The sequence below is a fragment of the Megalops cyprinoides genome, chromosome 12, assembly GCF_013368585.1.
Source record: "Megalops cyprinoides isolate fMegCyp1 chromosome 12, fMegCyp1.pri, whole genome shotgun sequence".
Lineage (NCBI taxonomy): Eukaryota > Metazoa > Chordata > Actinopteri > Elopiformes > Megalopidae > Megalops > Megalops cyprinoides.
Window position 1 is genome coordinate 6,997,444 of NC_050594.1, and position 18,584 is coordinate 7,016,027.

General features: G+C 45.8%; 1 protein-coding gene across 1 annotated transcript; it reads left to right on the top strand.

The window, feature by feature from the left end:
* Positions 1-648: 648 nt before the first annotated feature.
* dglucy (D-glutamate cyclase) lies at positions 649-18,532 on the top strand. The gene is made up of 13 exons (XM_036542330.1): positions 649-948; positions 6,302-6,406; positions 7,692-7,845; positions 8,540-8,738; positions 9,519-9,669; positions 10,041-10,163; positions 10,621-10,824; positions 11,381-11,641; positions 13,236-13,335; positions 13,479-13,627; positions 13,862-13,981; positions 17,538-17,692; positions 18,196-18,532. The coding sequence occupies exons 2-13, from the start codon at positions 6,310-6,312 to the stop codon at positions 18,355-18,357; spliced, it is 1,875 nt and encodes a 624-aa protein (XP_036398223.1). The 5' UTR covers positions 649-948; positions 6,302-6,309; the 3' UTR covers positions 18,358-18,532.
* Positions 18,533-18,584: the final 52 nt, after the last annotated feature.

Here is an 18,584-nt window from a genome sequence, read left to right on the forward strand (position 1 = left end):
GTCCTTAAATGCACTCAAAGCCGTGGAACATATGACTTGGCAGCAGTAGGCTACGTGAGGATATGTACACTACAACATGAAATCATTTCTGAGGAAAATTCGCAGTAGCACTGTAGATAATCTGTAAACCTCCTTTAGTAGATATGGGCATGGATGCAGTCTAATTCATCATAAGACCTTGATTCCAAAACTACAGCAACTGGAATTTCGTGACAACAAACAATACCCAAAACTATAGTTTCTAATGAATCACATCACTCTCACAAGATAAAATGTAAACTTTTCGGCTGGGGTGATCAAGTCCGTTGACAAATGGGTCCCCAGAACACCAAACACTGAGTGCAGCAAGACCATACTTTGCATACGGCCTGCTTCAAGTGCGCTCTACTAACAACAAACAACAATCAATTAAACAATCTAATGCTGTAGCTTTCACAATAGCACACAAATTTCAGACAATCTGCGATGTTTCGCGAGCATCATTTATTCTAATTAGGCGATTGGTGTCCATTATTCTATGAATTATTTGTTTTATTGTTAATCAAGGGGGATAAAGAGGAACAGGTTGAAAGTAATGATAGATTTAAAGGTAGTGGAGGTCGTGGAGGATGACGGTGTGAGTATCGCGAGAATCGAGCAGAGGTGAGATCCAACATGGCGGCGCCCGGCTGTTGACAGGCACAGCAAGACAAGACTACTTTGTGATTTAAACTTTTTTTTCCGGGCTAAGACAATTCAACATTTTATCGACTACCAAACACACAAATCAAGCTACACACCGATTACATTCTGGAGGGTTTAACGGACTTGGAGTCTTTCATCGACGATCACTATTTCCACCTGCAGTCAAGCATTGACTCTAACCAGGGCTTAAACACACCCAACTCCAAGAGGAGAAAATGAGACTCCGCAACGGACACGGCTGATCTACAAACCACCTAAGTTGAGGTTAGTCTGCTGTCGAGCATTAACAAAAAACTGGATATGTTGGTGTCAATACACGAGGAGCTAAAAGACATGCGTAACAGTCTTGGATTTGCCCACAACCAAATCGAAACACTACAAAAATTCAATCAGGAACTGCAACTGCAAACTAATGTTACAACACTCACCCAACAAATGCAAAACATCACTGCCGAAAACAGACAGATGAAAAACAATTCTAGACATCCAAACACGCTCGATGCGCGATAACCCCATCTTCTCAGGCATTCCAGAAACCTCACCCGACAATCCAGAACTGCAGATCAAAAACTTCATGCTAACTCAACTCAAACTGCCCGGCGACGTTGTCCAAAACATCACCTTCCACCGAGTTCGGCAAACAACAAGAGCACAATAAAGCTAGGCCCATCATCGCAAAATTCGAACACTATCAACAAAAAGAACTGGCCAAAAGCAAAGGAAAACAACTCAAGAACACGACTTATGGAATGAATGATCAGTTCCCACGGGAGATAAACGAACGACGAAAAGTTCTCTACCCCATATTAAAGGAAAACCGAGGAAACAACATACGTGCAGTGTTGGTAGTCGATAAACTCTATATAAATGGACAATTATTCCGAAGCCCTGAAATAACATCATGGCTCTTTTGAATAAATAACCTACAGAATTAGGCTTCTCTGACACCTCTGTAGGCCTACAGCATTATTAGCTAGCCCATTGCCGACACATCTCCTGAGCTAACCATCTTTTTTTTTTTTAAATTCTTGTTTTGTTTGTTTATTGCCCCTTAGCACCTTTCTCAATCCCCCCTTCTCTTTCTCTCTCTCACACACACACATACACACACGCACGCGCACTCTCTCTCCCTCCCCCTCTCTCTCTCTCTCTCGTCAACTCTAATCTCTGATAAGGCATGTACTTCTCTCTTTGTATTGCTTGTTTATGTCTTCTCTCGTCAGTCCTTGTCTGTATGTAGGATCCCCTTTTTTTCAGTTTTGTGTTCATGGTTGACATCACAACTACCTCTCAGCTTAGCTCCATGCACAAATGCTGGAAAACATGTTATGCGAGACATAACACATCCACCAAACACTAACAACCAAAAACACGCACGTCATATTCCTTCAATCCAACCCCTTTCCCCACTTCTTCATTGCTTCACTTCTTCCTTAACCCATACATGCATACAGCTAGCTCACAACGTAGATATACCTGACATGCATACATGCAACCACTTAACTTGATAACATGGAATATACGCGGCTTCCGTACTCAATCCAAAAGACTTAAAGTAATTAACCATCTCATAAAATTAAAGGCTGATATTTGTCTTTTACAGGAAACACACTTAACACACACAGAAGTACAGTACCTTAAATTCGAACAATTTGACAAAATATTTTCTTCAACATATAACAGTAAACAACGAGGTGTTTCAATTTTAATAAATAAAAATATTCAGTCTACGCTTAACCAATTAATCACTGATCCAGATGGAAGATTCATCATCATTAACATATCCATCAACCATACAACATTCACACTGGCAAACATTTATGGCCCTAACAATAATGATCCATCTTTCTTCAATAACCCTTTTTCCATATTGTCCAATTCAAACAACCTCATTATAGCTGGAGACTTCAATACCATCATTAACCCCACAATCGACCGCTCCAGCACCTCTGGCAACTCAAGGAGCTGGCACTCTACTGACATAATAAAGTAATATATGGAGGACTATGGCCTTAGTGATAGTTGGAGAATGAGAAACCCGTCTTTAAGGGAATATTCATACTTCTCATCAGTTCACCAATGTTCATCTAGAATCGACCTATTTATTGTCAGTAACTCGCTTATACCCAAGATTTCAAATAACACAATTCACCCAATCGTGATCCGTGATCATGCTCCTGTCTCTCTGTCTATAAATACACAAACATATGTTAAGACTCCAACAAGATGGCGCTTGAATACCTCACTGCTAGAAGACCCCAATTTTATAACATTCATAAGGCGAGAGTGGACATTCCTTATGGAGATGAACGGCTCTCCAGACACCTCACCCTCACCGCTATGGGAAACTGGGAAAGCCGTAATCAGAGGAAAAATCATATCATACTCTTCACATAGGAAAAAACAGCAACAACAATTGGAAAATACAATAAAACAAAGAATCAAACACTTAACAAACAAAATATCCTGCAATCCCAGTGAACCAAAACAAAATGAATTAAGAACTCCAAACACAAATTGAAGATATCATACAGAAAAAAAAAACACAGTTTCTAATTCATCAACTGAAATATAATGGTTTTCAATACAGTAATAAAGCAAACAGTAAATATTTGGCAAATCTACTCCAACACAAAAAAGAGAAATCAATCATCCCATCCATCTTGGACTCCACAGGAACCATCAGTCAGAACCCGCAAGATATAAACAACATATTTCAAAACTTTTACAGCAATCTTGACTCCTATACTCATCAACCCACACAATCTGAAATTGATGCTTTCCTTAACAATCTGACCTTACCGAAACTAACTGCTGAACAAATTAATTTTCTAGATGCACCCCTTAACCTCAGTGAACTCACCACAGCTCTCAACAACATGCCAAGTAACAAATCTCCTGGACCAGATGGATTACCAGCCGAATTCTACAGACACTTTTGGGACATATTATCACCACTATTCAACAGAGTAATTACAGAAATAAAAACCTCTTCCACCATACCCACACACATGAATACCGCTGCTATGACGTTACTATTAAAACCCAACAAAGATCCAACTCACCCCCTAGCTACCAACCTCTTTCACTAATGAATACCGACTTGAAAATTATCACCAAAGCACTAGCAACCAGAATAGAAACAGTCATCCCCATGCTCATTCACCCAGATCAGACAGGCTTCATAAAAAATAGACACGCCACAGATAATATACGCAGACTTTTCAGCCTAATCAATATATCACAACAAACCCAACAGAAAACCATTATCATTTCACTTGATGCAGAAAAAGCTTTTGACAAGGTAAATTGGTCCTTTTTATTCAACACATTACACAAGTTTGGTTTTGGAGAGTCGTTCATCCACTGGATTACAACACTGTACACATCACCCAGAGCCACCATTAACACTAACTGAATCACTTTAAGTTTCACAGTGCACCAGGGCACCAGACAGGGATGCCCACTCTCGCCTTCTCTCTTTGCTATTTTCATTGAACCTCTCGCAGCAGCAATACGACAGAACAGCCAAATCCAAGGAATTCAGGTAGCCAACACACAACATAAAATCAGTCGATATGCAGATGATCTACTACTCTACTTACAGAACCCATACGTATCACTTCAAGAAACTTTCAATATCATCAATAAATTCTCAAATTTCACATTACACTATAAACTGGAATAAATCAGTCGTATTACCCCTCTTAGAGGATGCCTGGGATTCTGGAGCTCAGGACTCTCCCCTCTCTCTTCACACTGGCAACATCAAGTACCTAGGGGTTAATATCTCCCCCAGGCTGTCAGAGCTCTTTAACCTCAATTATACTCCCCTCCTCAGAAAAATTGAAGACGACTACAAATGCTGGACCAAACTCCCTCTCACACTCATCGGAAGAATTGCCGCAGTCAAAATGAAAACCCTACCCCAGATTAACTACCTACCTTAACTACCTTTCTGTGATCCCCACTACCCCTACAGATAAATGGTTTAAAACACTCAATTCATTAACAGCACAATTTTACTGGAAAAACCAAACTTCACTCTCAACACTACAAAATAAAAAAATCATATGGCGGGCTCGAGGCACCAAACTTCCTTCACTACTTCCTCGCAAATCAATTACAGTACTTAGTCAAATGGATTCAAATACACAAATACAATTACCCCTGGCTGGAACTAGAACAAAACCAATGTACAAACATCTCAGTTGCAGACCTCCCCTTCCTCCCACAGTCAATCAAAAAATCTAACTACTGTAAACTCATTACTATCTCCACAACTCTGAAAGCCTGGTGGAAAACGAATCAAATCACTAAATCATCACTAGCACTAAATAAGTTCACCCCACTCTGGCACAACCCAGACTTCATGTTACAGAACAAACCTATTTACTTCTCCACATGGGCACAAAAGGGAATCACACACCTTCACCACCTGTTTGAGAATCATCAACTCATATCATTCAACACACTCATACAGAAATATGGGATTGGGAGAGACCAATTCCTTCAATATCAACAACTTAGATTCAGAATTAAAGACAAAACCAGTTTAACCAACAACACATTACAACCCTCTCAATTAGTTGATGAACTCATGAAAATCAATAACTCTAAAAAATTAACCTCCAAACTATATATACTGATCTCCAACTCAAATAATATAATAACAATACCAACAACCAAGTGGGAAGCTGACCTAGCCCTCTCTCCCAAACCTGATTTCTGGGAACAAATCTGTAAGAATACCTTCTCCATAACCACTAACACAAACCTGCAGCTCATACAATATAAAGTCATTCACAGAACTCACATCACTCAAAGTAAAAAGTTAAAAATGGGACTAGTCAACACAGATATCTGTTCACAATGCACTTCAGGTAGCACGGACAACTATCTTCACGCCATCTGGCTCTGTCAACCAGTTCAGTCTTTCTGGATCACGGTTACTGAGACACTCTCCACCATCCTGAGCTACAGAATCCCACCATCCTCAACACTCTGTCTCCTTGGTGATATCTCCAAAGTTCACATCCCATCAAAACTCAGGAATCCGTTGTTCATTTCTCTAACTGTCGCTGAGAAAATAGTCCTCCAAAACTGGAAATCAAGAAAATCCTGTCACATCACTCACTGGACTAATCTAATTTCAGAATACTTTTCAATGGAAAAAAGTAATGCTCACAAAAAGAACCAAATATCAGCCTTTGAAGACATTTGGTACCCATTTCTAACTTTTCTAAATTCAATCCAAACATAACTACAAGCCGTGTATATTACCAGACACATACCCCCCTGCCCCCCTTTTTTCTGGCGCCCAAAAGGTAGTGTTTGGGCTTTCCCTTGCTTCGAGCTCACCGCCCCCACTGCTGTTGGGGGGTCCAAGTATTAATTAGGGGGGTCAGACCCCCCCCCCAAATCCCACCCGTAATTTGAACCCTGACCAGATGTCAGTAACAAAGTGGCACAATTGCCCGTCACATGTTCTTTTTTCAATGTATAATCACACATTAGCATGTTCAAGTAACTCCAAGAGTCTGCCACGCTGATTTGAGAATGTAATGAACAGAAAATAACTATATAAGTGGTAATGTACCTTTTTTTTTTTGTATAGATCTAATAATGATTTCGGTAATGCGACTCATGACCCGGTCGCTTATGCCTGTGTGCCGTCTTCCAGCAATGCGTATAAAGACCATGTCTACCAAGATGGGTTCAGGTAGGCAGCTTCTCCGTGACAAGTGTCATAAGGAACCAGAATGACCATTGCAGGGGCACAAAGGCATGCGAATATGAAAGATGTTTCTGTAGTAAAAGGTACATGGAGATACACGCAAGACTTCACTGTGTGATAAAAAGAAGAATTTAGATTTTGTGCTAGATTCGCAGGTTCTGGATACTTACAGCAGGAATTCACATAAACATACAGTACCTTGTATGCTGTATGAGACGACCTAATTGTGCCTTGTTTCTCAGAGTAGCTTTACAGGAGGTTGTCAGCTCATGTGGATGTGACTTAGGGAGTAAAATGAGTGTCTTGTTCAAGCCATGCATGTTTGGTAAAGTTTAAATCGTTTAAACAACTACCCCAGTAAATTTCATCAAGAGTTAAACTTAGCACACTTAGTTGTGCTTGCCATGGGAACTGTTAGAGAGAAAACCACAACACCTTTCAAAAGCAAAATTGTAACTGAAAGGAGGTGTAATCTGATATGTTGGATATGCATATTTTAGCATGTGAAAATAACACACAGTTGATCAATCACAGATAAACACACAAACTTAAATTATCTGTCAATGATAGGCAAATTCATTTAAGTGTAAGAAAAAAAAAATCACATTAAATTTACGTTTGGCGATTTAGCTCACGCCCGGGTTCTTACGGATTTCACAGAAAGGGTGGAGCTAGAGGCCAGGTTTACCTTAGCGCCATACGATTCTGCAAGGTGTCGCGTTCTTACATTTCACACAGTGTCCTGTTACACATTACCTTTGATTTCAATACAGTTTAACTTCAGGGGATATTTAAACAGCGGTTAGTGGTGGTAACTTTGACCTGCGAGATAGCAGGGCAGAAATGCCGCTGTCGAAATGTCTGAGCCCACAGGCTCTTCGCGCGCTGATCCGAGCGCGGACGAACGACATTGAAAATACCTCAGGCATTGCTTCAGGTGAGGACAGCTCGAAATTACATAAAGAACTGAATGTCATTCCTTTGGATCATATAATGGTACGGCTGACCTCCTCCTTTCTTACCTTTTGCACGTCAGCTTATGTGCAGTGTTTGTAAAACGCTGTTGGGATAGGAGGTGAGTTGCAAATCGTTAATCCATTCCCAAAAGTACCTCCGTCCGTTCTAGTTCTTTGTCTTCTGTAGCAGTGTCTTTCTGATAACGGGATGTTGTTAAGTTAACACCTAGCAGATGCAGACAACATTGGCACCGTTAACTTCACAATCGGATGGTTACCGCACTGGTTGGCACTGTCATATCTTCTGTTTAAAGGGTACCGGCAAGCCAATGTGGTGATCCTGCACAAGACCCTAGCGGATGACTTTGAGGCGTTTTGTCGTGCCAACAGCAGCCCCCTCCCGCTGCTGTACCGAAGTGAGCCAGGGGAGTGGGGCTGTCCCCCGCTCGCTGAGGAATCGGACATCAGGTACGATGTCCACCTGACGTTTCTGTGGTACATTTATTGAGAAAAGAGTGTAAAATGGAAGTTTGCATATTCACTCTTTTGCGTGAATGGTCGTAAAATAAAGACAGAATATGGTGTTAGTGTGTGACAGTCTGTGGTTGTGGACACCTTGGTTGTATGAGGACATGTTGGTGAGGTAGGTCTAGTTAGTCATTGAGAAGAAGTGAGCTCTTCGCACATAGTTCTTATGTGTCAATCCAATATGTAACTCATTCAGTCCACAACAGACTTAAACTGCATGAATGATTGGCAGACTGTCTCTATATTTCAATCAACAGCACATGCAAAAAGGGGGTGTATATGTGGATATAGGTAGAATTTGCAGCACAGTACTGTTTTTTCTTTTGTAGTAGTTATTTAATTTGGCCACACCCACCGTGATGTCATACTCACACCTCCTGAGTGTATTATATCACATTACATTGAATTATTAGCGTTTTGACAGGTGATATTATCTAGAGCAACTTAATGAGGTTGTAATTTTATTCATTTATACAGTTGGAAGCAATTGTGGGTTAGTTACCTTGCCCAAGGGAACAACAGCAGTGCCCCAGCAGGGAATCGAACCAGCAACCTTAAGGTTGTGAGCCCCTCTCCTTTCCACTATGCTACACTTCCGCTCGTATTGTGTGTCTGTGTTTCCTCCTCTCTGCAGAGTGGACTGCCCGCGGTACTGCGTGTTTGAGAATGGCCGCCTCTTGGCCACAGTCGCCGACCTGACCTCCTTTACCCCGCAGATGCAGGACATGGTCACCTTCTACCTGGGCTGCAGCTTCAGCTTTGAGCGCACCCTGCAGGACGCGGGCGTCCCGGTCCGAAACGTGGAGCAGAACCGTAACGTCAGCATGTTCAGGGTGAGGGGGACTATCGGTCGCAGCTCAGTCCATAGTAACAGTGTTTAAGTGCCTGGCCGAGCTTAAAGGCTGCAGGGGGTGTAGCCCTCTGCATGGGACCAGAATGACTGTGTGACTGGTTGACTAGCACTGGTTTGCCCTTACTGCTTGGACCAACAGTTAATCAGTGCAAATCTCCTCCCTGGCTAAACATTGCATTACATTATTGGCATTTAGCCTACGTTCTTATCTAGAGTGACTTACATTACAGTTTTACATATTATCTGTTTATACAGCTAGATATTTTGGGTTAAGTACCTTGCCTGAGGGTACAACAGCAGTGCCCCAGTGGGGAATCGAACTGGCAACCTTTCGGTTGTGAGCCCAGCTCATTAACACTACACCACTGATTCTCAATCCTGCTCCTGGGGGCCCCATGCTCCACACATTTTCCATCTTTCCCTGCTCTACCTACCTGATTGAACTCATCAGTGGCAGTTTTGACTAGCTGAGCACACCTGATTAGCATGCACACTAATTTCAATCAGGTGTGTTTGGAGGAAGATATGCAGGACAGTGGGCCTCCAGGAGTAAGGTTGAGAAACACTGCACTACACCACATTGCCACTTACAACATTGCTGACTCATACCTTAACACCACAGTGCACTTCTATCCCTCGAGGTCATCAACAGAGCTGGGTCAGGGTGGCCACACCGTTGATGACGCGTGGTTGGTCAGCTCTGCTTTGGTGGGCGGGGCTCAGCCTCATCCTCTCCCCCTCCCTCTGCCCCTGTGCCCAGACCGCAGTGCCGTGCCATGGAGCCGGAAGATTCCAGTGCCCCATGGTGGTGACGATGCGGCCGATCCCGGAGGAGAAGCTAGATGCCGCCGCGCTGGCCACACACCTGGCCCCCCAGGCCCACGGGGCGCCCATCCACATCGGGGACCCAGGTGGGCACAGACGCACCTTCACTTGTCAGGGGACAGGGATCTAACCCAATCATTGTGTGGAGATAAATCAGGTTTTCTAAAGTAAGCTAGACTGAAATGGCACAGTCAGTATTGAGGTGATGCATAAGGGTGTAATGTCACACATGAACAGCAGAGGGCAGCAGAATGGCAATGTAAGGAAGGCTTGAGCCTCCTCAGGTCAGAAGCGTTAACATGAAAGCAGTTGAGAGATGCTCAGCATGGTTGTATCTTGAATGTTTAACGCCACTGTAGCTGCTATGCACCCTGGGAAGGCAGGTCTGCCGTCACCCCATCCCTTGGTCCTCGTCCAGTGTCCCTGCCCTCAGCTTTGCACCCCCATCTCTCCACAGCTCTGCTGGGGATCCAGGATGCATCGCGGCCGGAATATGGTGACACGGTGGACCCCGCCCCGGGCGACGTGCCGGTGTTCTGGGCCTGCGGGGTGACGGGCGTGGAGGCAGTGCAGAGTTGCAGTGAGTCCAAGCAGGACCATCCAAAAAGCATGCCACCTTAACGGAAACAGGAGCACGCTTCTGCAGCAGAGCTGAAACTAAGCACGAGGCTCGATTCACCTTCACTCTTTCACATCACAGTCTTTTTTTTTGGTCGTTTGTCAGAGGTTAAGAAGAAACTTTAGCAGCGCTCCACAGTCGAAATTTCCTTGACCTCAGACCAGTCACGTGACCACAATTCAAAAAGGCAGTATCATTTTCAGTATGCTCAAATGAAACAGCAATGGTATACAGTTCCATCATTCATAACAACAACGACCTACAGTAACAACCACAATTATATCCAGCAGCGGTAAAAACATGAAGCAGTTAGACTGACATTTAATGAATAAAAGTAAAAAAAGGAAACCAAGGTCATTGTAGTTGATGTGCACAACCATCCTGACTGGTTTGACCTTTAACCTTTGTGTTTTTGCAGAGCCGCCACTGGCGTTCACTCACTCACCTGGCTGCATGTTCGTCAGTGACAGAGAGGAGACGTCAACTGCCGCGGTGACCTCTGACCCTGAACAGTGTCCCTTGACCTTCTGCATCTCCCAGCGGCCCCTGCACTACAGCCTGGTGTCCAAGGCAGCTGTCCAGCGGATCCGGACCCTGGAGGAGATCATCGGGGCGGATCCAGGTATCCCAGCATGCACCACTGCTGCCACAACTGAACAGAGCGCAAACAGGCACATCTAATGATGGTTTACATCCACCATTGCAGCCGCCATTTTGCTACCGAACGTTGGGAGGGATTTATTATAGCCTGTTAAACTGAGCATGATTACATGGGATTACCAGGAGAGACATATGGTAGATATTGTAAATTTTTGATATGGTAGGTTGTTACGGTACCAAAAATCAACCATATCTCCTCTCTGTTACCATCCTCGCACAAGGCTGTCACAGAAGCCACAGTAGTGTGTGTACTTTGCATGATTAGCGCAGGGAGGACAGAATGGACTGCAGGCTTGTCGTTAAAAATTTAGAAGTAATAAGCACGCCGTTTTGGTTGTTCGTATCATTACATCTTGACTGCTTCGAGATCATATCTCCATCACTTCGATTTTGCGGAGGAGCACATAAAAAAGAAGCTTTAAATGGGGCAGGTGGGAGCAGTTAGCCCACATAGGAGCAGGAGTGTGTGGGTCCACCAGGCTGTGACCCTCTGACCCCCTGTTCGGCCCCTGTTCCAGGGGAGAGGGGCATCCGGGCCCTGTTCGTGCGGGAAGAGCTGCTGAAGTCCTGCCTGTCCCTGTCCCACGCCTCCTCCGTGCTCATCACCACCGGCTTCCCCACCCACTTCAAACACGACCCCCCCGAGGAGACCGACGGGCCCCCCGGCGCCATCGCCATGGCGGCCACCCTCCGGGCCCTCGGCAAGGAGGTTGCCATAGTGACGGACCGCCGTGCCCTGGAGATGAACCTGCGCATCATGGAGGATGCCGTGGAGAGAGGTAAGGGAATCGAGGCAAGGCTGAAACCGTAGCAGACAACAGGGCTGGCATTTCAGCTAATGCAAAATACATGAATACACAGCGTGCGTGTGTGTGTGTGTGTGTGTGCGCGTGAGAGGATGTTATTTCATGCTGAGTGCCCTTTACTGTAATCTGTGCAGCGCGCCCCACCTCAAACCGCAGCCCCTGACGACCACACCCCACTCAGAATCACATTTCTGATTTCCTTTGGGTGGATTGAAGTAAATGCAGATGGATCTGATGATGAAAAAGGAGCTGGTCTCTTTGGGCTGCCATGATGTGGTCTGCTGGTGGGCTGGAGCTGGGAGGATTGGCACTGAAATCTGAAACAGGCAGAGCTGTATTCACATTAATGACGCAGAGCTGTGTGCATTGTTTCCTTTTCATATTCAGTATATATATATATATATTTCACTCTGTGTTTTCTACTTACTCATTCGGACTAAATGTGGACTGTCCGCTCCCTTTTCCTGACTCTGGCTATAATAAACACAACCCCTCAAGCCTCCGGTTCTCTGCAGACCGTCCCTCTCCCCGGGTTGTGTGTGTGTGTCGTGTTCACCACACCCCGCCTACCAGCGCTTTGTGCACGATCCTTTGAAACCTGCGCCGCTAATTGATGATATTATGCCGCCTGCAGCCTTTGATGAGGTCGGGCCCCTCTCCAGGAGATTTTCGGCCGCACCTCCTGGCACAGTGTCTCCGCCTCCCTCGGGTTTCACGGTTTTCGCCTGAGAGCTGCTTTCTTGAGGTTGGGCCACAAATGACCGGGCCGAGCTGAGGTCTGGAGATTGCGATGACCGCTATAGGAGATTGCTCAGCTGCTGCGAAGAGGCTCCAGAGTGGCTCAGCTGTTTAAGGTGCTTGTTCTGAGGGCAGACTGAGCCCTGCAGCCCAGTATTTCACAGGTTTGAGGCTGGCCTGTGTCAGTAGTTGACGAGACTGGGAGTCCTCAGCAGAGGAACGCGGTTGGCTTCATTCTGCTGGGGGTTAGGGTGGGTTATGTCGGCCACCTGATTGAAATTAGTGATTAAATCAGGTGTGCTCAGCTAATCAAAAGTGCCACTGGTGAGTTCAGTCAGGTAGGTAGAGCAGGGAAAGATGGTAAACGTACAGAGCAGGGGGCCCCAGGGGCAGGATTGAGAATCAGTGAATTAGAGGATTGATTTTTTTTTGGCACTTTCAGCGCCCTCGTGTGGTTATGAAGGTTTATGCAGAGAGATGAGACTAATGTAGAATTTGCAATTCCAAAAGACAGAAATATATATTTTTTTTATTTTAAAATGCAGTAAGAACAGTTATAGTCAAAGGTGTATGTGTAAAACACTGATTGTGGTGATGTAAATACATTTCTTTGCATAAAATAGGGTTGCATTTCCTCTCTTAAATCATCTTTCTGTAATAGCATATATCCAGGGTATGAATGAATTTAGCTGCTGCTAATAGACCAGACTCTGTGTCCCCAAAATGGCCAGTAAGCTTCAGGGCTTTCATGCAGGTCCTGGACTGGACATTTTGTTAGAGTCCCTTTCATGTCCCTGTTGCCTCTGGTCTCTCTGCCACCTCCTCACAGGTGTGATCGAGGCACCGTTCCCTCTACTCAGCTTCCAGAACTCGGGCTCAGACTCAGCTCAACGCTTCCTGTGTCATGATGGCGACCCGACCCGGCCCAGGTGAAGTGATTGACAAGATCAGGGGTCCAATCAGAGTTTTGAGGTCCTTTTATGTAGTATAGAAGCCCCCCAATATAATCATCTGTCTAAAAGTGCAGCTTGAACTTAATTCTGCCATCCTTGATTGTTGTTGCGATTTCCAGATTTGACCACTTGGTGGCAATAGAGCGCACCGGCAGAGCAGCAGACGGGAACTACTACAACATGAGGGGAGTGAACATTAAGCATCTGGTGGATCCCATTGATGACCTCTTTACTGCGGCCACTGCCATAGCGGGGATCACTACAACAGGTACAGATTAAATCCATGATTCCTCCTACGCTTATTCAAACTGGTCCCACTTTACAACAGGAAGCCCCATAATCTGTGTAGTTGGTATAGTGTAACTACTACAAACATTCACATCGTTTGATAGCACTCACAGTTGTTAGTCCTCTTTGCGGCTTGTGTAATTACACTTGTAGTTACACGGTAGTTACTGTGTAGGTACTGCTCTCGGTGGTGTGTGACGCGGTGGCGTTGCAGGTATCGGGGACGGCGGAAACGAGCTGGGAATGGGCAAGGTGAGGGAGGCCGTGAGGACGCACATGCCCAACGGGAGCCTCATCGCCTGTGACGTGGCGGCCGACTTCGCCATCACTGCAGGTAGGCCATCAGCTGACCTGAGATCGGCCAGCCAGAACCGTCTGCGCCTCTGTCCCAGTCTCAGAGGAGTCCTTGCATTCCTCTGGCTGACCTGGGATCACCTGGCTAGAATCCCCCTGTATCTTTGCATCAGTTTCAGAGACCGCTCTTCCGTCCCTTTGGCTGACCTGGGATCAGCCTGCCAGTGCACTCTGTGTCTCACCACCAGGCTGAGACAAAGCCTCTGCGTAAGATGGGCCAGACGTACGATATCACTCTTTCAGAGCTATTCACAAACCCAGGAAAGTGGTTTATGTCACGGCTGATACCAAATCTTGGCGCTTTTCCCGCCCGCCCGTCGCCGGTGATGCCAGTCCTGCAGTTCTCAGCTGCGCCAACATCAAACCACCACAAAACCGAAGAAAAAAGTGGAAGTGCAGAATCTGTAGAAGCGGAGAGGAAGTCCAGTCACCAGCAGGACTGTTCTCAGACCCCAGGGTGGAGCGTAGCAGACAGGCCGAATTCTGATGTAAAACCAATACCCAGGTTAACAGGGCTCCAAGCCCAAAGGTTGGCATTTGGGTTCCCCGGTGGGGCGCTGCCATTGTACCCTCAAAGTGCTTATTCTGAATTACGCTGCTAAATATCCAGCTGTGGAAAAGGATAAAATGTAAAATTGAAAGAGAGGCAAGTTGCTCTGGAAAAGAGCGTCTGCCAAGGACCTGAAATGTCACATGACTCATTAGGGTCATGAACTGTGGCTTGTGGAAGGTTGTTGCTAGCCAACCACAGGTTACAAACTGTGTAAAAGTGCAAATAACACAAACATGTACTCTCCTTGTTCTGTTTCTACAGATGGTAATTTACAGAACATGTGTTTCGAACCCCATTAAAAAACAAACGGACTGTGAAATTGCAATAATCCTAAATTTTGCAGTCTAACAGAATAACTTGTCTTGCATAGGAGCGCTGAGCGGTCCTTTTTCTGTGACGTCATTGAACAGATCGAAAGCAAGAACACGGTTCCACTAAATTCATAAACATAATGAAAGAGCGTTGTGCTGAATTGTGCACAGTGCTCTGGAACCACCCCTTTGTGAAGGTTGCAAAACTAAATGCAGTTTGATTGCCCGCGTGATTGAAGGCCAACATGAACAAACTGTAGGAGTGCTCATTGTTCAAACCAGACATTCCTCTAATACCTCAATTGCATCTCAGGAATTAGCAGTATTAGTCTCTGTTATTAGGGAGGATTATGATCTACTGTAGAGCATGGATTGGGTATGAATTTTAAGACCAAAGTCAATCCGCCTTCTCTTTATTTTGTCGCATGACCTGACTTGACCCGAATTTGAAACTGCTTAATATGTATGTGCATAGTCCTGCCTGATTATCACTGGCAAACCGCTCAGGAAACACCAATTGCATTGTTATATACGGTTGCTAGGTAATATTTTGAAAACTAATTCGCCTGCTAGCTAGCATGCGTGCTGAGTAGTGTTAACTGCACGCAGCACATTACCGCAAGTGTTTCACTTAGAAGCTGTGCTGACAACACTTGACCTTGGTGCTTTTTTCCCCCCGCCCAAAATGACATGCGTTGCCATGGCAACATGATGTGAGGATGATAGAGGACCTGACCTCAAGAGTCCTGTTAGACTGTCAAGTACCGTGCATATTGGTTATTTCACGTGTCACTCCTTGCTTAAATGTAAGTTGGAATCAGTAGTGATGCTGTGTGCATCTGGGGTGGCACTCCTGCTTGGTACAGGGCACCCATTACGTCTGTGCTGGAGGTTACACATTTAGTACTCCATAGCTCCCCCTACCTGTTAAGTGTGTTGACGTGCAGACAGGCACAGCACTCGGGGGTGTGTTCTCCTGTGTACATGTGCTTGATGGAGAACCTCGACTGGTCTCTTGCCTTCGACTTCAACTGCATATGTGATCATTCATTGCAGCTCTCTTCAAAGAGGGACTTGGACAAGTGACTTCATGTACAAATATGTGGTGTACAGTTAGATTGCAACCACATTAATCCTTGTCTGTGCTAAGGATTGAGGGCCCATGTTCTTGGTATGAATCAGCTGAGAAAGTCTGTGTTTGCTGGTGTTGTGCGGAAAAAAGGGAAGCACTACCTGTCTTTTCCACGTTTCCTTTTCCCACCAACAGAGGGCGGTTGAGCATTTAACCAATCAACTTCAGCCTGTGCTGCATCACAGTGGTCTGCATGATACATTGTTTCAAGCACTAAATAAACCAGTCAAATAAATGGCAGGTCATTGTTCCCCCGAGCCCTTCCAGAGCGAATCCCTTCCTGTTTACCTTGTGGATTTCTGGGCGGACTTCACAGAGTTTTCTTCGCACAACACGTCACAAATGACGCCCTAGGAAGACATGCCACAGATGCCACTATCATCAAATTCACCTCCTGCTGCGTTTTGCTTCTCAAGGTTCTTTCCACGGTCAAAAATCACCCCTGTGTGCTACCTGGAGGCGGGGAGGCAACGTCGAAAAACAGCTTTGGATTTTATTAACCGCGCATGTGAACCCTACCCTCCGATCAGAGATCTGACTCTTCCAGGAAACGCCACTTCCTGCCTTTTGGAGGGGACGCGCGGAGGTAAAGACGTGGAAGGGCAAGTGAAGGTCGCGAGGTGGGCCGCAGGGTGCCAGAAAGAGTGCACAGGAGAAGCGGCTTCCCATCGTTGCGTCAGCCTCTTTTCTGCGACCTGCCAAGGAGAAGCGAAACTCGCTCTCGCTCTTGGACTGACGCTTGAAGATGAGCGCTCTGGCGTGTGATCCACGCAACCCCCCGAACGCCAGATGCGCTGACAAACTGCCCTTTAGATGTTGAACTCCCTCCAGAAAACACAAACAGAGCGGGGGGAAAAAAGAAACTTCAGCTTCTAGATTTCTTTCTTTCCTCCAGTACCAGGAACAAATGGGACAGGAGCAGCAGGAGCAAATGCTGGACTGAGAGGGTCAGCATTTCAAGAAGACGTAATTAAAACACATTCATTTAAAGCCCTGTTTTGTAATATGTTTATCAGTCCCTGGAGAGAAAGCACTGAGAATTTTTGTGACACATTCCCATGACACATGACATACTGATTATTTGGTGTTTTCAATTTAAAATCGAAAAGGGAAGTTTCGCAACGTCAAACGTTTGACATTGCCTTCTCCCTTAGTGTTTTTTGTGTGCTCAGTTTACCCCTTATTTCTGCTCAATATACAGTATTAATGTATCTAAAATCTAAATGCATTTTCACGATTTGTAACCATAATCTGTTATTTTGATACCTATTCTCATACAGTTTTCGTATTTGCGCTTTGTGTTTAAATATTGCTTTGCATGGGTACTGTATTGTACAAAATACATTTAGTGTGTATATCACCCATCCTTTATAGGACTACAAGCAACACAGACTACAGAAACCTCTGAAGCGGTTTGTGTGTGATAACTGTTCACTCCCCCATAAATGCACATGCCAGAGACAGTGATACAAGGCAGCGGGTAACGACACACAGTCTCGCCCCCTCACTGTTCCCATCCCTGTCCCCCTCTCTGCCCCAGGGGTGTCAAACTGGGGGGGCTATGCCGTGGCCTGCGCCCTCTGCATCCTCGCTCTCTGCCCCGTCCACGAGCGCTACCTCCGCCGAGGCCTTGGGTTCCCGGCCACACCGGAACGCCACCGTGACTGGGCCAACAGCCTGCCCACCGTCGCCAAGGTGAGTGCACCGTCTCGTCCTCTTTCTTCATAACTTAAGAGCTAGGCTATCTCTCCTTAGCACATAACTTACTTAGCCCTTACTAGGGCTAGGCTCTATCTCCATAGTATATAACTTACAAGGACTAGGCAACCTTTTCGTACCACTTAACTTACTAGAGCAAGGCTACCTTGCTTAATACATAGCTTAATAGAGCTAGGGTACCTTTCCTTATCACATAACTTAATAGAGCAAAGGTACCTTTCTATAGCACATAATTTATTAGAGCTAGGGTACCCCTCCATGTTACATATTACATAGCTAGGCTAACTCTATGTAGCACATAAATTTAACAAGACCTAGGCTACCTCTCCTTACCACATAACTTATTAGACCTAGGCTGCCTCTTCATAGCACATAACTTAGTGCTGGACTGCCACTCCATAGCACACAGTTTACTGTATTCCTCTCACTGTTCTTTGCTCACCCCTCCCCGATTCCTCCTCCTCCTCCCCTGCCCTCAGGAGGAGGAGCTCTTGGCCGTCCTGGTGAAGCACGGCGTCCGCAGCGGCAAGACGGGGAACCTGGCCATGGAGGTGGATGGCCTCCCCTTCCACCCCACCCACTCCGACCTGATCCAGCAGCTGAGGGAGGCCGCCCTCTGGCCCCGCCCTGCTCTGACCTGATCCAGCAGCTGAGGGAGGCTGCCCTCTGGCCCCGCCCTGCTCTGACCTGATCCAGCAGCTGAGGGAGGCTGCCCTCTGGCCCCGCCCTGCTCTGACCTGACCCGAGCGCAGGCGGCGCCGTAGCAACGGAATTAACAGAACCAACACTATACGCTAGATGGGTGGGGTTAGGAATTTGGCACGGACGGAGGGGGGTGGGGGGGGGGGTGATCCCAGATCAGCTGTTA

Bases quoted from the DNA above. Each gene is read 5' to 3' on its own strand.
- dglucy (XM_036542330.1), top strand. From the start codon at position 6,310: ATGATTTCGGTAATGCGACTCATGACCCGGTCGCTTATGCCTGTGTGC. The intron at 7,846-8,539 runs GTACGATGTCCA...TCCTCTCTGCAG, and splicing joins GCTGAGGAATCGGACATCAG to AGTGGACTGCCCGCGGTACT. The intron at 13,336-13,478 runs GTGAAGTGATTG...TGCGATTTCCAG, and splicing joins GGCGACCCGACCCGGCCCAG to ATTTGACCACTTGGTGGCAA.